This window comes from Primulina huaijiensis, chromosome 16 (genome assembly GCF_012295235.1).
Source record: "Primulina huaijiensis isolate GDHJ02 chromosome 16, ASM1229523v2, whole genome shotgun sequence".
In the NCBI taxonomy this organism is placed as follows: Eukaryota; Viridiplantae; Streptophyta; class Magnoliopsida; order Lamiales; family Gesneriaceae; genus Primulina; species Primulina huaijiensis.
Window position 1 is genome coordinate 17,384,720 of NC_133321.1, and position 21,724 is coordinate 17,406,443.

General features: G+C 35.1%; 4 protein-coding genes and 1 non-coding gene across 7 annotated transcripts; 3 read left to right on the plus strand and 2 right to left on the minus strand.

The window, feature by feature from the left end:
* On the plus strand, positions 1–3,378 carry LOC140962113 (uncharacterized). Of its 3 annotated transcripts, none has more exons than XM_073420980.1 (8): positions 1–264; positions 801–1,292; positions 1,488–1,668; positions 1,915–2,203; positions 2,283–2,355; positions 2,445–2,515; positions 2,595–2,674; positions 2,945–3,377. In XM_073420980.1, exons 1-8 carry the CDS (start codon positions 205–207, stop codon positions 3,079–3,081), a joined length of 1,383 nt encoding a protein of 460 aa, XP_073277081.1. In that variant the 5' UTR covers positions 1–204; the 3' UTR covers positions 3,082–3,377. The 3 variants fall into 3 exon arrangements, with proteins under 3 accessions (XP_073277081.1, XP_073277080.1, XP_073277082.1); XM_073420979.1 differs by having other exon boundaries at positions 2,425–2,515; positions 2,945–3,374; XM_073420981.1 differs by lacking the exons at positions 2,445–2,515; positions 2,595–2,674 and having other exon boundaries at positions 2,945–3,378.
* A 1,073-nt stretch (positions 3,379–4,451) lies between these two features.
* On the minus strand, positions 4,452–6,882 carry LOC140961758 (zinc finger protein GAI-ASSOCIATED FACTOR 1-like). The gene is made up of 3 exons (XM_073420442.1): positions 6,311–6,882; positions 5,782–6,181; positions 4,452–5,555 (listed from the first exon to the last, which is right to left on the minus strand). Exons 1-3 carry the CDS (start codon positions 6,456–6,458, stop codon positions 4,586–4,588), a joined length of 1,518 nt encoding a protein of 505 aa, XP_073276543.1. The 5' UTR covers positions 6,459–6,882; the 3' UTR covers positions 4,452–4,585.
* A 4,319-nt stretch (positions 6,883–11,201) lies between these two features.
* Positions 11,202–11,273, minus strand: TRNAP-AGG (transfer RNA proline (anticodon AGG)). The gene has a single exon. It is a non-coding gene; the product is annotated as a tRNA-Pro (tRNA).
* A 3,509-nt stretch (positions 11,274–14,782) lies between these two features.
* LOC140961773 (peroxidase 21) lies at positions 14,783–16,509 on the plus strand. Its single transcript, XM_073420467.1, has 5 exons — positions 14,783–14,915; positions 15,016–15,164; positions 15,344–15,532; positions 15,691–15,856; positions 15,938–16,509. The coding sequence occupies exons 1-5, from the start codon at positions 14,837–14,839 to the stop codon at positions 16,342–16,344; spliced, it is 990 nt and encodes a 329-aa protein (XP_073276568.1). The 5' UTR covers positions 14,783–14,836; the 3' UTR covers positions 16,345–16,509.
* A 597-nt stretch (positions 16,510–17,106) lies between these two features.
* On the plus strand, positions 17,107–19,892 carry LOC140961904 (L-type lectin-domain containing receptor kinase VIII.1-like). Its single transcript, XM_073420682.1, has one exon. The coding sequence runs from the start codon at positions 17,449–17,451 to the stop codon at positions 19,618–19,620; it is 2,172 nt and encodes a 723-aa protein (XP_073276783.1). The 5' UTR covers positions 17,107–17,448; the 3' UTR covers positions 19,621–19,892.
* Positions 19,893–21,724: the final 1,832 nt, after the last annotated feature.

Here is a 21,724-nt window from a genome sequence, read left to right on the forward strand (position 1 = left end):
CAGTGTCGGTTTGTCTAACTGCCCATGTAATAACTGTAGTTGCTGGGCAAAGATTTTACCAGGAAAAGGGGGCACTCTCTTCTTCTCGGCGGTGCTACTGCGCCATTGCCGCTAATTCTGTCTATTCTGAATTTAACTCATATTATCACAAATTCATTGAATATTCAACAATTCTAGTTCTGGGTATCGTACTTCATCCGAAATATGGAAACATCTGAAGAAAAATCATTAACCAGAGACGGTGATCAGGGGTTTTCACGCCAGGTATTTTCTTTTTTCCATTTATTGATTTTGCCGATTATCTTTTCTCTGATGTATGGTTCTGCAATCGTTTTCTTGTTAGTGGGATCTCTGAAGGTTTTTGGTGGGTTTTTCTGGGTCGAGATTTTGAGTTCGTGATGTTCTTGAATTGCAATTAAATATTTGAAATTCTTGGAGATTGTGCTCTAAATGTTTACTGAAATTCGTCTGTTCTGTTTGTTTTTCTTAATATCTTTGGATTCGGTGGCATTTTTTGTTTGTGATTACAGATAGTTGTCAAGATCCCCACTCTCTCTTTTTTTTTTTTCTCTATTTGGTATTTGGTTTCTACTCTTTCTTTTCTTTCTGTATTTGGTGTTAGGTGTTTTATTAACAGTAATAATTTAAAGTAGTTTATACTATATATAAACAATAATCAAAAGTCGTATTTGTTCGCATCAATATTGGTTTCTAATTTTAATTCACTGAGTGGGATTGTGCAAGTTTGTGATTTTTGTGATTCTTTTGACAATTTTTATTCTTTTTATCATTTCTATCAGTTTGAGGAGTCGAGTGAAATAGTAGTCGAGGAACTGGTAATTGGGCAGGAAAGGCAAAATCTTTTTGTGCAGATTCCCAAGACAACAGTAGAGGGATTGGCAGAGGATTCTGTGACCATAAACATGCCAATTTCGCCGATCCAAACACCCAAGAAAGTAAGTTTTTCGCCGCTACCAAGCCCCAGTCAAGCAAAAGTTTTTGGATCTCCAGGTCCTTCATCGTCCTTAGGAAAATCAGCTGTAAAGAATCTCCTTCCAAAGCTAAGCTTCAAATTTCGTAATTCCAGTTCAGAGACGGAAAAGGCTGCCATGCTAATGCTCGGAGCTTCCCCTGACGCACGTGGGAAGCCATCCATTACCAGGGCTTTTTCTCTGACAAAGATTTTTACTCCAAAAATGAAGAGAACGTCGTCTTTACCAACTTCACCTGTTTTGCACTCGAATCCTGAGTCTGTCCATGGAGGAATTAGAAATTTTGTAGTTGACGAAGCTGTAAGTCCCTCACATCGTAGCTGAAGAGATGAGATTTTTCTCAGTCTTATTGTTTAAAAAAGATGGGTGTCATTAATCTGATCATCTCGTTCTACTAGTCCTTGTGAAAGTCTTGTTGCAAAATGTACATTAATTATGATATAACACTATGGATTGTGAAGCTATTCAAATCTTACAGAATCCATCATCTTGCAGAAAGGTGGATCCTTGCTATCCATACATCGTTCTCGATCAGTACCAGTGTTGAATAAACATGGAAGCACAAAGCAACTGGACTATTTAGACAGTGTATATCGTGTGATTCCATCCACTCCACGTGTCCCAGAACAGACCTCTGCAACTGCAACTGCAACGGCTAGTTCAACATTTGATCCAGGTAAAAAATTATTAGTGTACCAAGTACTTGGCCTAAATAGGATTGCAGTTATTGAGACTTCGAGCTCACAGTTTTAAGTCTGAATCTGATGTTTCTTATGAAAAAAACAGTTGAATACAACGTTGTTCCCAAATACTTAATGTCTGGTGACAAAAATAATAATGGACTGGTTTTAATACATTTCTTTCCATTTTTACTTTGTCCCCTCATCTTATGATGAGCCGAAACCTTACCTTTGTCATTCAGATGCGAATAAAAACTACTCAGAAGACATCCCTCAGGAAGAAGCTGTGTGCCGAATCTGCTTAGTGGAACTCGGTGAGGGAACAGACACCATGAAAATGGAATGCAGCTGTAAAGGCGAACTCGCCCTAGCCCACCAGGAATGTGCGATTAAGTGGTTTAGCATAAAAGGTAACAAGACTTGTGAAGTCTGTAAGCAAGAGGTTCAGAACTTACCAGTGACACTTTTACGAATCCAAAACATTCAGTCCAGAGGCTCTGCAACTCGTCCTCTTGAAATAAGCCGATACAGGTGAGTAAATATCCTTTTCTCGGCTGAAACAATGGGGAAAACTCAAAATAAACCAGTGGAAAATTGCAAAAAATTGCAGGGTTTGGCAGGATGTTCCTGTTCTTGTGATTGTCAGCATGCTTGCGTATTTTTGTTTTCTTGAACAACTTCTGGTAAGTCGAAATTTGAGAAACTTTACACTATATCTTTCTTGAGATGAACTCTATACTCTTAAAGTTTAGGTTAACAAAATGGAATCTAGTGCAATTGCCATATCATTGCCGTTTGCCTGCATATTGGGTCTCCTAGCATCCATGATATCGACCACCATGGGTATGGCGCATCTCTTTCTAGTCATTTTAAGCGTTAATTTGTCAATTTTGTTTCCTTAGTTTTTTTCCCCCTTCTGTAGTAAGGAGAAGATATGCCTGGATGTATTCCACTGGTCAGTTTGCGTTGGTGGTGATTTTCTCACATGTTTTTTACTCTCTGGTAAAGACATTCTTCAACTGAGATACTGGTCAGCTACTTTCAAATTTCTATCGTATGAAAACCGATTTTTCTTTGGTTTAATAACATGTAGGATTAATCCAAAATCCGGGAAGTTACCCACAATTCTTGGTTTTTTATATTCGATTTTCTTGACCAGCATCATGTTGAAATTCCTGAAGCTTTTCGTAAAACCTTAAACATTTTGTTGAGGTCAAGTAATGTGCATAGATTATTTCTCACGCAAAACTATTTGATATGGCGATTCTACAGCTTGGCGTGCAAGCGGTTCTCTCTGTTCTTCTTGCCACAGTAGCTGGTTTTGGAGGGGCAATGTGTGGAACTTCCATTCTTTTCGAGATTCTAAAGCGGAGGAGAAATCGGAATTCATTGTTGAATTCCCAACGTGACTCGGCACCAGAAAATCATTCCTCGGATGCTGGGGATATGGCTCAAATGGACACACAACAAAATGGAGCTGTGAATCAAGGGAACAACCTTGGCAGTTAAGCTCAAGCCAAGGAGCCGAGACGAAAACTGTAAGATCAAGCGGGAAAATCATAGTTAAAGATAGGAATGCTTTTGAAGTTTTTTCCATGTGGATGTGAGTTTTTACTATGTCATCTTAGATATTTGTTAATATATTAGGTTATCTCTGCTGAGAAGAAAAATCGAAATGTAGTTTGTGAGTTGTTTAACAATTCAAAATATTTGAGTTAGATTCTTAACACTGGTTATAGTTTTTGATAAAAATGATTTCGGTTATACAACCTACCAATACCAACTTCGGATTTTTTTTCTCATTTCTTCGCTATCTATGAATTTAACCACTTCTATAAAATCGTAATATTTTGCAAATATGATATGATTTTCACGTTTTTTCTATGCTCAACCCGGTGAATGACAAAATTCTAACCATCAGAAAAGGAGTGGGTCCCATGAGAATATTTGAACCCGTTAATTCAATGGTTTAAGATGCATATGCCATATTTGGAACACAAATTAATTGGCTAAGTCGGATCCGTTATATGCTTTTGCATTAAATTCAACATAGTGTAATTATTTTGAAACAATTGTAAGAAAGAATATGTCAATTAAAAAAGCGTATATATGTATATTATACCTACTAAATTTTTTATTTTTATTTTTTAAAAATATTATAAATATAGTATGTGGCAGAATTGGATGGGTTGTTTTTTGCTTTGATAGGTTGGCATGAAGGTGATGTAACCGTTGATTTAATGTGGAAACCAAAGGGAATAAGGTAAGGTTGTCCCGTACCTCTTATCACCGGCAGTCGAGCACACGCAATGAATTTATATTTTTCTACTATAAAATATTTTACTAATATTTGTTAAATTAGAAACTCAAAATAAATCATATTATTAAATTTTGGATATTTTTTGTGGTTGGTTTATATTATTTCCAATTTTTTGGAATTATGAAAATGACTTCACCCAAAATATTATTCATAGTAACTCGTGTTTTACTATTATTATTATTATTATTAAAACATATGTTTGCTATATCCTCATAGAAAACGTCATGCTTTGCTTGTAGAACACTAAAATGTATTTTCAATTTTATTCATGCATGAAATTTGTTATGACCTCTCCAGTTCTCCCAGCTTTTTTCGAACTTCTCCTGAAAATATTGGGTGTACGTACACTAATTGAGGTTACACGCATGCTTATATTTGTATGATAAATTACAAAAATATCGTAAAATCCAATTCGATCTCTTTTATTTATTTTATCTATATTATCTTTAAAAGGAAAAATATATCATGCGTTTCAATCTATATATTGTATGAGCATGTGGAAATTGTGTGTAACAATCACTAATACACATAGAGAGATTTGTTCATGGTATCATATAGATCATAGTGTCTATCTCTTGAAAAGAAAATACATGTTACTGATTATTATCAGTGGAGTGGTTCATCCCCATACCTGATTTTATGGAAGCAAATTTGGCCAGTTGTTGCGGCAGGAACGGCACGACATCGCCGCCATATCCGCCCATTCCAAGAAAATCCCTCGTCAAACTACGGCTCACGCCATGCAAATGGTCCGAATGCAAGATCCGTGAACTCGTTCCTTGTGTCTGAATCATCGATGGTTCTGAGTTATTGATCGTATTAATTTCGGTGGAGGAGTTGAAATTCATGGCTGAACCAGCCAGTCCATTTTCCTGTTGTTTGCTGAAAACCCGATGTAATTCACTTCTGTTTTGAGACGGGGGAGGAGGAGAAGAAGAATTAAGCATCACTCCAGTTGTGCTGCCGAAGAACTGAGGATTGCTTTTAGTTGAGCCCATTTGAGCTGCTTTTTGTAGAAGTGCAGTTGCAGACATTGATCCTGATGAGGATGAATAATTTGAGTGATTGATCTGCTTTTGATCAGAGTATAGTGAATGTAATGAATTGGCCACCATCGTCTTCGAGTTCCCATTGCTTATAATCGCTGGCTCCTCCTTCAGGCTTGGTTGGGGCGGCCACGGCGATAGGGAGAGATTTGCGTAATATCCCATCGATGAGTTTAATCCGTAAATGTCACTGGAAGTTATCGACATCATTTCAGGAAAATTGGTTGAACTTGAAGGCATGAAGAGATCGGGATTATGATCAAACGTCCAAAGAGAAGATCTAGGCTTCTGCTGATCTTGATCCATGAAGAGAGAATTTCCAGTGGTAAATTCTGGCCTAAATCCGCCCGCGGAGGTGGTGAAACCAGTTGGCAGATGAGGTTGAATATTAAACAGATTTGGATTTTTGAGGTCATTTCTGAAGTTGTGATCATTAACTCCACAACCAATTGAAATTCTTGAATTTTCCTCAGCTAAGGCATCACAGAAAGCTCGGTGCGTGATGAAACTATCTTTCCTGTATTAAAAATATATTATATGAAAAAAGAAATTTAAAAATACAATCAAAGAATCTACCAATTTAAATACATGATGTACACTACATGTGCTGAGACAATATTTATTACCCAATCATTTGCTGACAAGAAATCAAAAACTTGAAAGGGCAGCATACATTTAATTCAATTCGACATACTATATGTTCATGTTCCCAAATTACCAAATGTTGTGAGCAAATTTATTACCTGGAAAAGAGTGTGCCACAGTCACACTTGTACTCCCTAGTGCCACAAGTTTTCGAATGAGCTTTCCAGTCGGATTGAACCGCATATTTCTTGGAACATTTCTCACACTTCCACTTCTTTTCGCCATGTTTTCGGCTGAAATGCTTCTTAATTCCGGTAAGATCACCAAGGGCTCTGGACGGGTCGTGGTGGACGCAGGTATTTTCCGGGCATATGTAAACCTTTTTCTTGATTTGATCTTTGTTGGCTCTTTGCTTGAGCTTCCATGGAAGATTGTGGCCTCTTCTATGAAGCTGCAGATTTTGGTCTCTTCGAAAACCCTTGTTGCAGATTTCACAGAAGAATCTGTCGGTAGCCATAAGTGTCTTTGGTGAAAGAGCAATAACTTCTGCATCCGGATCTGTTAAAACCCGAGAAAAATAAAATGAATACTAAGCTTAATTAGAAGAAAGTTAAACTAAAAACATCATCAGCATAATCTAGATGAACAAATATTGGTATAGAGACATGAAATTTAATTAATTATAACCTGGAGTTCCGGGTAGATTTCTTCTCTTCTTGACAACAATAGGTTTGGAGATATTGGAGCTAGGGTTAGGGCTTAGTACTTCAGGTTCTTGATGAAAGAATTTCGCAGAAGCTGGATTAAGAGAAGAAAACACGTCACCAGACATCATTGCAAAAAGGTTGAAGCTCAAGAAATCAAAGATTTTGAATTATCTTTCAATCTGGAAGCTTCGAAACGGTGCAAAAAAGCAAAAGAAACAAGCTGATCAGTCCAACAACTTCTTCAAATACAATCAGATTAATTCTTTGGTGTTATTCAAAAATCCTTCTCATATCTGTATCAGACTGAGCCAAAAGAAGAAGAAAGAACCCAAAAACACAAAGTGATAGAAGTTTGCATCCAAAAAGAATTATACAAACATAAAAATTAGTATTTGTAAATTTGTGAGTGTTGTTATTGAGGAGAGATTTGTTTGATTTGAAGAGAAAACACCAAAAATAATTGAAAGCTAAAGAGAATATTTCCTCTCTTTTTTTCTAACCACCAAACAGTACTCTTTTCTCTCTATCTATTGCAACCTTTCTCATCTGTCTTTTTATCTCTTATTTTCAAAGTCGGTCAGCCATAGATTTAGCTTGCTATACCTACTGGAGTGGGCCCCCTCTGTATCCCTCTCGACTAAATAATTCTTTTTAAAATATAAAATTTGCTGCTTTTTTTAATATTAGTTTTTTTTTTTAGCAAAGAAACCATTGATTTTAGTTCTTCATTGTATAAGGTATATATATACACATTGGCTGTATGCTGCTTGTTATGCGTAAGACTGCTTATTTTTTTATTTATTTAAATATAAAGTTAGAAAATAAAAGTTCATTTTTTTATTATAACTACTTTTACAGAAATGCGGAATCAGTTTTTCCTTTCATTCATATTTAATGAATTAATGTAAAAAGAAGCATCCAAATTGAGTAGATTGTAACTTCGGAGGTATTCTTATTACCCACTTACATAAACAATGACCAGAAATGTAAGATAACTATAAAATGAAATAATCGGAGCATTGTCTCGGTTGCCTTAAAACTAAAAAACTAAGATAACACAAAACCGATACTCGTAGTTTATCTGACATAAATATCACAAGTTCCAAACGAAATATCGGATTTGAGACACAATTATTAACAAAAACAAGTGAATTTATTAATTCAATAGATCATCTAAAATTCGTAAATAACGCTACTACTTTGATTTTTCGCACATAAATCATCGTCACATATACTTTGATAGTCGATCTCTAAAATCAGTTAGACAATAACATATAAAGTATGCGCGTATATATAAAATAGGAAAATATGTTCATAAAAAAAAATAGGGCAATCGATTATTTTGTTTCCAAAGTTTAATCAGCATTTTTTTTCCAACTTTTTGCCTAACACGTTAAATTAATTAAATAAAAAAAAAGGAAACCATAGAGCGAAAGTAGTCATAAGTACTATTTATAAATTGAAAAAGTAAAAAAAGTAAATTACCTTTTATAAGTCCTGCTATCAGAGAATAAAATGATTACACCATAATTAAAAGTTAGACCCTTTTCGTGTATTATTAATATTATGTGTTGGAATCTACAAAATTAAATACTACCTGTCAGCAAACGTGTCATCTATATATATATATATATAACAAGATTTTTGTTTCGAATTTTTGGATCATAAAGATTAAAGAAATTAAATTCACGTTCATTCGAAATACATTTAATAAAAAAAATATTTAGTTTATCATTTTATATAAAATTTATCTAATATACATTGAAAGATAATGATAGTAAATTTTCACGATATAATATTTTTTTTAAAGACATCACTTGTCTGGTAGGATGATAGATTTTTAAAAAATTACATAATTATTATTTAACTCAAATTATTATAAAATTGAGTCAAACAAAGTATGTAACAACGTGACTATTTAGAACAAAGATAATTCTTATATTATATTATATTATTTATATATATGTATACAGATATTATATGTATGTATACAGTGTGTGGAATATAAATTTTGAAATTCCCAAGGAGGTTGGCTGAGCCACCCGTGAACCTCTTCTCTTGTCTCTCTCTCCCTGTGTCACGAATGAGGCTGACTTTTGGGTCCCATTGGCTTTATATATTAAAAAAAATGTTTAAAAAATGATATTTTAATTATAAACCAATGACACTTATGAAAAATTAATGATTAAATACTTATAAAATAATATTTTAAAAGAAAATTAGATTCGATATTTACCAAATAATTAGAAGTGATCAATTTCTAGTATGTGAAATTGGAATTAATAAATTTCGGACAAGGAATATTTGACATTTGTGCTCATCATGTAACTGTTTTTGGCTGCATGCACTTGGATTTTACCACGAACCGAATTTCAAAATCAAAAAATTCATTTAGTAATGAAGGCTAACATATATATATATACACAATTATCTTTATAAAATATAACAATAATATCAAAATATCTCATATCGTTTCTGATTAATTTATCATTTAATCACGACAAATTATTATAATATATATAGTCAATGAAAGAGTCAGAATTATTAATCTATAAAGAAAAAAAAGTTAAAACAATGAAATCTTTAATTTTTAAAATGAATCACCTGAACTAATATTAAATTAATCGAAAATTATCACAAACCTAATATATATATAAAAATGTTACACCGGACTTTATGTAACTCCGCCATTGATTCTTATATATATTTAAAAATAAATAATTTATAATCAAATTGGTAATAGCCGCGCACATGCACACGTAGGGGACATGCACATGGTGACCTAGGCTTTAATTTAGTCTCAAAATAATTATTATACAGCCACTATTTATTTTACGATTATTAGAACAAAATTATATTAAATAACAGTACTCAACGAATTCAAGGAAAATTAGTAAATTGTAAAATAAAAATATTTTACACACATTAATTTACGCACTACTATTACTGTTATTATTATTAAATATCGCCGATCTGTCACCAAAATCTCAAGTTTAAAATTGGCTGAGTATAAGTTACAATCATTGTATGGTTTATGTATTTCAGGTCAAAAAGTTGGCTAAGTTGTATATTATTATTATTTATTATTTTTAATTATTAAAAATGATAATAAATAATAATAATAAGCTTACGATGAGAGTCCATCACAGGATAATAATAAATAATAATAATATACAGTGCTCGTCCACGTAAGCGAGCGTCCGCGCTTACAAAACGCGGATGTTCATTCACGTGGAGCGCGGATTAAAGTAGTTTTGCAAAAAAAAATATTTTTTAATTATTTTTGAATTTTTTTAATTTTTACATTAATTATAAAAAAAACCAGAGATTATCATTTTTTTTATTACAACTCACGCGGAGAGGGGGGATCGAACCCGGAGAAACCGGCTATTCCGACAGGGGGTGAGATCACTGGGCTACAAGCCCGGTCTCTCAGAGATTATCATTTAATTACTTCATGTAGGGAAAAAATGCATTCGTGGAATTAATCGATAATTGGTCCTGATTTAATTGGTTCTATATATTCTTTATCATATAAAATATGTGTGGAGAGAATGAAATTGTAATAGAGACAGCAAGTTGAATCAATGCAGGTCTAATTTACTTGTGGTCATCGTACACGATTCCATTTCCATTTTTTTGGGGCTAACCACACATGCTCGTGTCTATTTTTAGAATAAATAAATATATAATTTTATAATCAATACAGGAGTATCCAATGCAACTTGTTTATCTCAATAATATAAGTTATATATCTTCATTTTTTTAAAAAAGATTAATATGATTTTTTAAAAAAAAATATGAGAATATTGGCCTTGTAAATTTTAAACCTTTTAATTTGAATAAAAACCAATGTTCTACATATGATGGACATTTAATCGGAGAACAAGTCATGGGATAAATATCTCCAACCAATTAATTTGTATCCATGTGTTTGTTTGCGTTTTTTTTTATGACATTTGAACCTTTAGTTATTATTTTTTGTTGTGTATTTGATAAATCATTAAACTGATATATTAGCCTGCAAACCATGAAGACAAACCGTGTGCGACATTTTCGTCCATGAAAATATTGATAGGAAGAATCAAACATATGATCACTAACCAAACATTCACATACTCTATCAACTCAATTATACGTCCATTTGTTTTATTGGTCCCAGGAGACAAGATTCAAAAAAGAGGCATTTATTTAATTTTTCTGCATCTATTTTAGATTTAAATTCTACAATCAGTCAATAATTCAGAATGTGGAGGAGACGGAGAAACACATTATTAAAAACAGTGGCCTGTCAGAATTTTCACAACAGAAAAACATACGCTAATTTATGAATATTTTCTTCAAAAAAAAAATTTGTATGACAATATTTTATTACATTTTAATATTGAACAATTCTTGATTTCGGATTAAATAAATGTGCACTCTCTGATGCAACCAAAGTAACATGGCTATGATTGTGTCTTTGCCTAGAATTGTCTGCTGATATAAAATCCCTCTTGCGTCTGTCCTACTTTTTATTTAATTGAGGAAATTAATAAAAGTATCTTAAATTTGAAAGCTCATATTTTTTTGTTTTTTTAAGACATTATAAAATTTAATTTTTTTTAAATTTGAGATAACGGACTGGATATAATCTAATCGATAACCACTTTCGATTGATTAAATAGAAGTTGCAAAGATACATATTTTTTTTAATTAAAAAAAAAGATTTAAAAAATTAATGTGGAGGAGAATGAGGTTTCTTACTGGATTCGAGTGACCTTTTTCGGCCCAATTATAACTGCAATCGAGCCCATGTTTTTCTGGACCAGGTAGATTCGATTAAGTGGCCCACTGAAAATAAAAGGAAAATGATATATATGTTATTATAGGGGGCATTCCGAGAATTGAACTCGGGACCTCTCGCACCCTAAGCGAGAATCATACCACTAGACCAAATGCCCTGATTCTGAGCACCTACGTCACGTTATTAATATTATAAAGTATATATTAAAAAAACGATAATCTCAACCCTCATAAATCATATTTCATTTCGATTTAATTCGTTAGGAACTCTCACAAATAGTCACGATATATATATATACACACACACACACTTGTTCCTTAAAAAACAAACCGAACATGTATCAGTACTTGTAATACTTGCAATTGTTCTGTGGCAATTTCACAAGTCGGTGGGAAAGGAAGACAAATTAACAACATATTTCGCACGCACTTGTGAATCTTTTTCTCTTTATTGATAAGCTTGTGATCGAGATTGTGAAAGATGTGAATAACCACAGGTTTGTACTCTCCACCACAGCTTCAAGAACCACCTTCACATCTATGGTATATGTCAGATGATGGTCCATCCAAGATTATTACAATAGTAATTTCTTCTGCATATCTTGGGATATATTATAAATAGACTTGACATTTTAAAATTTACCAGCTAATTCTCTTCCATTAGTCTTTCATGCTTACCAACCTAATCAAAAGCTCACACTTTTAATTTATTCTTTCAACATTTTGATTCTTATACCAGATTGTCCAATTAAGTACAGCTCTTTTAGATTTCATGCTCAAGAATCCCTTTTCATGGCTTCTGAAAACTACGTCATTTTCCAGATAAAAGCCATGGACAAGCTCTGGTTTCACCAAATGATCCTATTTCCACGACCCTAGCCATTCCTTTTCCAGGAAATCCCTATAAACGCTGCCCCACACAAAATCACCTGATTATTCATCCAAAAACACCTCCCAGACTTGTGTTATCTCATATGAAGAGGCTTCACCTGTATCATCTGCGGTACTATTGAATGATACAGCTCAGCAGGTAAGTGATACGATATTTCTGGATAAAAACAAATTAAGCACGCATATTTTTGTGTATAATTTTTTTATTCTTTTGTTCGATAATCTGAAGGGAAAATCTAGCATTCAAAGAAGTGATGGCGGTGAAGATATTACACAGGAAACAAGATTGGCTCAAAAAGAATCAAGAAACACCAGATACCCCGATTTCTTGACGAAAAGATTGCAGAAGACGTTGAGTTGCAAGAGCTTGGGGGAGCTTGAGCTTGAGCTCGAAGAAGAGAAGGGTTTCATGTACTTGGGCTTCACTTTCAAGAGAGAAAACCTGAGTAGACGCATAATGAGCTTAATCCCAGGATCACAGAGAATCCAAGCGTACAAAAGCGAGCTTAAAAAATTGAAATTATTGATGAATGATTACGATTATGACTGAACAAGATGAAGAAGGTAGGGAGACAAATGTGGTACTGACGAGGACAGATTTATGGGTGATAAAAAGACCCGATTTTATTATTTCAAACAGCGCCGCTGAAACGCGTCCACTTTATATCTAAGCACTAAGCCATACTGGGAAAGTTTTCGAGCTTTTAAAAAGGCCTGGGCTTGAAATAAATACTGGTCGGTATGAAGAGGGCCAGACTTCAAGTACGCAATATGGGCTAATAGTTAACAGGCTCGTCTTCGTCATTTATAAGAAAGGCCCAAGTTTTAGATCACTCACTGACCCACCCCTTTGCTAGGTCATTTGGCTAGGACTGAGCAAGGCATCATTTCATATTAAAAAATAAATTCTATTAGTTTACCTAAAATTAGTCAAGGCTAATTTAAGATGAGATCTTATTTTAAAATAACTTGTTAAAATATTTGGATGAAATAAAATAATGAATCTTAATTTGTTAATATGTATCAAAAAGATCATAAGACTATAAAAATAATATAATAGTTAATTTTTGTAAATAATGACATGATATATTATATGAGGATATATTTGATATACGATAAATTTAATAAATATAATTTTATCTTTAAAGTTGTAAGCATTTTCAAATGAAATTAGGGTACCCCAAATTTTTCTAAAACAACTTACAAATTAAGTTTCAACGAAGAAAAGGTAATGGAGAATGGGTGGATAAAACTTATGCTTTACTTCACATATACTAACTTTTGTTGTTTATTTAACCAACCGCCAACATAATATTTGTCAAATTTTACATCATAGCTCCATTAAGGAAATATTCCATGTACCACTCACCTTTTTTGTGCGCACGACTTTGCAATATTTATAAAATTTTGTGACCATTAATTGTTGTGTTTAAGATGTACAAATGTAGAAAAGTTAGATGAATGGAACCGAATAAATCCAAAGATATGAAGTTTATAACTCGACAACTTATTCTGTCAATGCCTATACGTTTTAGAAACATCTAATTTTTAATTCCCATTTTAAGTTATGCAAATAAAACAAATAACTCGGTATGTGTTTGTATAAAACAAGATTGTACGTATAATCTCTGTCACTACCCGCAAGACTAATACAAGCCAGGCTTACCTCTAATGGGGAGGCGAGTTTTATGGCACTGAAAACTTCAATGGAACATAACTGAGAATTAGAATGAAGGGTTAAAATCTTCAACAAGATTACACTTCAAACCTACGTAAAGTTAAACCCATTTCTTAGGAGAACTCTACAAATATCGGCTAGGATATAATGGAGGTAATAGACGATTCTAGCATGAAAATATACGATTTTTGGAGCCCATTTGCTTCTCGGTTCCGCTCTAGTAATTGGAGGACAGTATAGCTACCAAGATAAGTGGGTCTGCAGCTTTAAAATCATATTGAATGTGGTAAATTGATCATAAGCATGTTGAGAATTAACCGGAGATTTTGAAATTCAAATTCGTGGAATTCCAAATTAATTATATATTTATACAAATTTCGATATAATTAGTATGCTAGTTATACGAAATATATTAATATTCCGTAACTTTCGGTACGATTAATCACCCCAGCTCAACCTAATACAATAGAAAACCGATGTTCTGATTCAGTGAGTGAACCAATATTCTAACCATATATATCTCTAATTAGATGAACAATTGTCAAGGATTGATATCAATGCACCATGAAAAAAACTATGAATTTTTAGTTGTCATCTGAAATCATTTGATTTTGTATAATGCTCTACTAAATTACTAATCAATATTTTGGCCAGGACATGTGACTGTTATGACAAACTACATTTCTGGTTATATATATTGTTCATGCTATGTTGTTTGTATCGACCTCACTTGATGAGTGTTTTTAGTACAATTTACGTACCCTGTCGTATATAGCTAGTTTCTGATCATACTCCGTGGCAATGTACTTTGTTTTCCATGTCAAGAGATGTTTCCTTGTAGTTTGGCTTATATTTTGCCAGGAAGATAATCTTGTTTAATTTATGAAAATTAAAGACTGATTTAATATTCAGTTTGTTTTTTATATACTCCAGAATTAGTGTTTGAAGATATGGTAGTGGTGGGCGGGGGCATAAACTAAGGCTTGGCTAGTTTTTTTTTTTCAAAAAAAATAATAAAAATAGCCGAAAGGTCAGACTAGGTGGCTTAGTGGAACAGCCTCTCACCCCACCAAAAAACATTGCCTATATATATACACATACACGCACAATACCCTTCGTAACTTATCTATATCAGAATTAAGTTAACCCAACATGGTCTCCCATTGCAACTGTAATTTTAGTTCAACTGTCATCCTTCTCCTGTTACCGTTACTCTTCCAGTTTTATTCTGGTATTTGTCTCCGTTTCTTATTTTATTCATATTAATTAATCCCTTGTTTTTACTAACTAATATATATGTTACTTTTATACTAACTCGTCTTTAAAATAAGGCGAAAGCGAGCTGCAGGTGAATTACTACTCGGAAAGTTGCCCCAAGGCTGAAGAAATCGTAAAGGAAGAAGTCACCAAATTGTACCATAAGCATGGAAACACAGCTGTTTCGTGGATTAGAAATCTATTCCATGATTGCATGGTTAAGGTCATCGTTTCGTTTGGTTTTATAATTTTATTAGTGCTAGCTAGATATATCCAACAACCACGATATATTTGGGGTTGTGGTTGAATATATGGACCTCATGATCCCAGGGTCGTTGTATCTGGCACAAAGATATTACCCTTACAAGCCATGATCGACTTAACCGCTTGTTGTGTATGTAGTCGTGCGATGCATCGCTGTTATTGGACGCTGCAAATGGTATAAAATCGGAGAAGACTTCAACAAGAAACTTTGGGATGAGGAATTTTAAGTACATCAAAACAATCAAAGATTCACTTGAAACCCAATGCCCCCTCACTGTTTCTTGTGCTGATATTGTGGCTCTTTCGGCGAGAGATGGTGTCGTTTTGGTAAGCTTTATTAAGACATTTCGTCTGATTGTGATCATTCTCCAAGTGATATAAGAAATAAAATTTCTATATCAGAGTTTTCAATTTTTTTTTTTTTTTTGGATTGTCTATGATATAGGCCATGACTTCTTTTTTTGTTTTGGAATAATATATTACAGTTGGGAGGGCCACATGTTGAGATGAAGGCTGGGAGAAAGGATAGCAAGATAAGCTATGTGGAAGAAATTGAAAACTTTATCCCTAATCACAATGATACTATGTCTTTGGTTCTTTCAAGATTCCAATCGATTGGAGTTGACACGGAAGGAACCGTTGCTCTTTTAGGTAAATGAATGAAATAAAGATATATCAATAGTTGATGTGATTATTTATTCTTATTGGTAAATTTAATCACTTTCTTGATAGGTGCACACTCGATAGGACGAGTTCACTGCACAAACATCGTCCATCGACTTTATCCAACCATTGACCCGAAATTGGACCCAAACTATGCCGAATACCTCAAAGGGAGATGCCCATCTCCCGATCCGGATCCGAGGGCTGTGGAGTATGCAAGAAATGATCGTATAACCCCAATGACCCTTGATAACATGTACTACAAGAATGTTCTGAATCATAAAGGATTATTGATCATTGACCAACAATTGGTTTCGGATCCTAATACGTATCCCTTCGTGGAGAAGATGGCTTCAGATAATGTCTACTTCCACGAGCATTTTTCAAGGGCTCTACTTGTTTTGTCGGAAAATAATCCCATCACAGGTGATGAAGGAGATATTAGAGTGGATTGTCGATATGTTAATCGTAAATGAAAAACTTTGGTTTTTCTTTTTGGACCATTTCCATTTGATGTCAAAAGCTCTATTAATGTTATTGGGCCACTAATGAATGGCGTGGCTTACATGTCGGGCGAAAGGTCCATTGTATTGTATTTGGGGGTTTTAAATTAAATATATAAACTTTTATCCTACTATATATATATATATACACGTGAATTACAGAGCTTTGACAGTAATTAATTAAACAAGTCTGAGCACATATAATTTGTAATATTATACCAATAATTTGTAATATTATATATAAAAAGAAATGCTTGCAAATTGATTTTCTTGCAAGTGACATGATAGCTGTGTTGCTGTTGACAGTCAGCCACATGCGATCGCTGCGTCACACACTTTTCTTTCTTTCTTATTATTAAGTGGAAAATAATTGAATGGATAGGAGGAGGGATCATACGCTTGGATTGTGCTGTTTGGATTCTGCTGTAAACTAAGGAATTTTTCTCAATTGGTGTTGGGATTATGAAAGAGGGTATAAGTTCACTTTCCAACCTAATCATTCAAAATCGATGTATTTTAAATCTCTCTCACAAATCTAAATCATTTCCACATATAATTTGAGGTAGAAAAGATCTTTGTAATTTCAGTAAATGTTTTTTTTTACGATTATAAAAAATTCGGGAGAGATTAAATTGGGATCAAAATCGAATGTATGATATATTTCCAAGAACCCAAAAAAGTACAACCTCGTAATCTACGGAGCTCGGATTCCGCGTCATAAAAAAACATTGAAAACGCTGGAATCCTTCCTGTCCTAAAAGAATTTTTTTCATTTTTTCCACGACAACGCAATTGTAGGCAGGGGGGAGGGGGCGGAAATATTACCGTTGGAATCCGACACGTGGCATCCACATGTCTTCTTCTATCCTTCTTTGGATTCCCTTTCTCCTCCCACGATCGTCCACACTCGCTCACTGTTCCTTTGTTTCTTTCCTTTTACATTGTTGTTTTGTTAAGTTTCCATAAGATCTCCGACTTTATTGCTTCCTTGATTCAATACTCTCCTCCTCATTATTCTCTAATTCTGTCTGCTTCAAGGCCAAGTTTTTTTTGATGGAGTTGTCCTGAAATCTAGCCATGTCGGTTCTTTCATGTGGGTTTTGTTCCATTGTTGCAAAGATTTTGCTTTTGTCTCTCTTTCTCGCCGGAAATTCCTTCTCGGATACACAATTTGACTTCGGGACGCTGACTCTCACCAGCTTGAAGCTCCTCGGTGACGCGCATTTGAGCAATGGGAGCGTGAGGCTCACTCGAGATCTCACCGTCCCCAACTCCGGTGCGGGGAAAGTGTTATACTCCAATCCCGTCATATTTCGTCGTCCCGGAACTCAGGACCCGGCGAGTTTTTCTTCTTTCTTTTCTTTCTCTATTACCAATCTGAACCCTTCCTCCATCGGTGGTGGGTTGGCTTTCGTCATTTCGCCTGACGATCAGTTTGTGGGGGATGCCGGCGGGTTTCTCGGTGTCATGGACCGGAAGAACACCCAAAACGGCGTCGTGGCGGTGGAATTCGACACCCTAATGGACATTCAATTCAAGGACATCAACGGGAATCATGTGGGTCTGGATTTGAACTCTATGATTTCAACCCGAGTTGGTGATTTGGAAATGATCGGCGTCGATCTCAAGAGCGGCGATCTGGTCAACTCGTGGGTCGAGTATTCCGGGTCAACCCGGATGATCAATGTGTACGTATCGTATTCCAACATGAAGCCTAAAGAACCAATCATATCCTCCACTTTTGATCTAAACGAGTACATACTGAACGATTTCATGTTTGTTGGGTTTTCCGGGTCGACCCAGGGGAGCACGGAGATCCACTGCATTGAGTGGTGGAGTTTCCGTTCTTTTTTCGATGACAATACCGGTTACAACTCAGTGTTTCCGACTGCGAGATCACCCCCTCCGCCGGCTAATCTAATGAATCCAACGGCTGACACAGTCAAACCGCCGCCGCCTTCTTTGGCGCCTGTGGAATCAGACCATAATGACACGGCAGCGGTACAAGAAAAGGAAAAAAATGGTGGGAAATGCCACAACCAGCTATGTAAGGATGGGCCAGGGGCAGTCGTCGGAGTTGTCACCGCGGGGGCATTCTTCCTGGTATTTTGTGCGGTAGCATTGATATGGGTTTATTCCAAGAAAATCAAGGGTGTCAAAACACCCGAGACATTGGCTTCGGATGTGATCAAAATGCCGAGGGAATTTAGCTACAAGGAGCTAAAACTTGCTACGAAAGGGTTCGATTCTAATAAGGTCATTGGACATGGTGCATTTGGGACTGTTTACAGAGGTATATTGCCTGCCACGGGTGACATTGTGGCAGTCAAGAGATGTAGCCACACGGGACAGGGGAAGACCGAGTTTTTATCCGAGTTGTCCATCATTGGCACACTTAGGCATAGAAATCTTGTTAGGCTTCAAGGTTGGTGCCACGAGAAGGGTGAAATTTTGTTGGTTTATGATTTGATGGCAAATGGGAGTCTGGACAAGGCATTGTTTGAGTCGAGAATGGTTTTACCTTGGCCTTATAGACATAAGATTTTACTCGGTGTGGCTTCGGCTTTGGCCTATTTGCACCAAGAATGTGAGAATCAAGTAATTCATAGGGATATCAAGGCCAGTAACATCATGTTGGATGAAGGGTTCAATGCAAGATTAGGAGACTTTGGGTTGGCTAGGCAGATTGAGCATGACAAGTCTCCGGATGCAACCGTGGCTGCAGGCACAATGGGATACTTGGCTCCGGAGTACTTGTTAACTGGCAGAGCAACCGAGAAAACCGATGTTTTTAGCTATGGAGCGGTTGTCCTAGAGGTGGCAAGTGGGCGAAGGCCTATTGAGAAAGAGGTTATAGGGGTAGGAAAAGTTGGGGTGAGCAGTAATTTGGTGGAATGGGTGTGGAGTTTGCACAGAGAAGGAAGGTTGATGGTGGCATCAGATCCAAGGCTTGGGAACGAGTACAATGAGGAGGTGATGAGACGAGTGCTAATGGTAGGGCTTGCATGTTCCCACCCGGACCCATTGGCTCGACCTACTATGAGGGTTGTGGTTCAAATGCTGGTGGGTGAAGCCGAGGTCCCGATTGTACCAAGAACTAAGCCAACTCTGAGTTTTAGCACATCCCACCTTTTGATGACCTTGCAAGATAGCGTGACTGATTTGAATGAGGTGATCACCATTTCCACGTCCTCGTCTGAAACTAGTTTCACCGGTGGTGGAAGCAGTCATGGGCTAGACTTGGTATGAACGCCGATAACTCCGACGGTGTAGATGGATTCGGTTTCAGCTTTATATTTTATTAACTTATATACATTGATTAACTTAAACTTTGTATCTAATATTATTGACTTCATTTTTATCCTACGTACGTACTATGTTCTGAGATTTGAAGGTTCAAGTGTTCCATCTTTTCCAACTAATATCAGGCCATGAAAGAAGAAACTAAAATGGAAGTCATTTTCTTGCATAGGATTTTATTTTGTGTGTTTGTAGGTTGGTTGGTGGTTGCTTTCACAAAATCAAAACACAATTCTTGTCAAAAGCAAACAAAATAGCTTTTAGAGTTTTATTGTAAAGTGCAAGTGATATGATTTGAAGAAGAAAGGTATAATAGTATCTTTTTGGAAATTTCCTTTTATGAATTATTTAATTAATTAAATATTAAAAAGGTCCACTAATTTAACCCGACCTTTAGTCATTTGAACTATTCTTTGTGCCTTACGACATATATATAAATACGATCTTTTTTAATCTTAGAATCCGATCGAGATCGGGCTTTGGTCTAAGTGGTCTCACCCACTTTCTCTTTATAATTGGCTCAAGTTCGAGCTCTCCCCACCCCATAATTTAGAAATTATCAACAAAAAAAAAAAAGAATCCGATCAATCACAAAACTTCATTTGAATACATATTCTAACTCAACCTGACTTTTTCTGCTGTAACAAAGGAGAAAATCATCATATTAGATCAAATAAAGCAAGATGAACTCTGTCACAACATAATTAATTGTGTCGTTGTATAAATATAATCTTTTTTTATTATTGATTATTGCATTATATTTATAAATAGTGAAGGGGTGTGGCGTCTCAAACCTCGTCACGTAATCATACAACATGCGACGTCATATGCATAAAAATTTTCTTTTCAACGACGTAATAATATAATGCATATACGACAAAATGCAATCAACACACTATCTACGTCAATGCAGCAGAAACAATATAATAAATACACACATACAACTCAAGTAAGACAATAAACTATACTGTTTCTATCTACTATCAACGACAGGACTGTTTGATTAGACACACCTAGTCATTCACCACTATCCTGTCTCACAGCAGAGTCCTGTAACATGTCCAACAGAAACAGCCCCCAAAGGGTGAGCATACACAACAATCATCATCGTAATACATAACAGTTATATCATCAACAATATAACATATAACTGGAATGAACAGAAATACTTCCTTCGTTGTCTCTGAACAATCAAACCACCAACGATATCAATGTCATCACTCCCATACTACTGCTACAACAACATCGACGATACGTCGCACCCCAACACCGACGACAGCAATATCGTCGAACGAATAACATCGACGATACGTCTCACCCCTACTCCGGGGACACCAATATCATTGAACGAATAACATCGACGATACGTCGCACCCCAACACCGGCGACAGCAATATCGTCGAACGAACAACATTAACGTGACATCTCCCAACAAACGACAACCAACAATATCAACGATAATAAACAACAACAGATATAATATCAAATCACCCAATACCAGTGATTTATCATCGTTCAACGCAATAGTATTCATCAATACTAAACCATAACAACATATGCTCGTACGTTAACACGTACCTTATAATCGAATATATATATAATCTGGCTATTTCTTTGATCCCGAGGCTTGTGATGTATCTAAATAATTCAACAACAATTATTAGATCATTGTCACCGTATCAACACAATCATAACAACCTCGATATATAACATCAAATAGCCCAACAACAATTACTTCAACAAAATATAAAACTCGATTATAAATTATTCTCGTTCAACAATTTAATATTTTGGTGTATTTAATTCACAATACTACCATCAAATACACATTAATTAATTTAAAATTAAATAATAGGCTATTTTACAACATCCGTCAAATTACGAAACCTTTATATCAACGTGTAGCCTATACTTCGTAGACTCCGAATATATAATCAAAATTAATAACAACTGACAAACAACTCTCCAATCTCAATCCAATGATTAAAAAATCTCTAATTATAATAAATTAAGAATAATTCAAAATAACACCACTATAATCTTCTCTATTTCG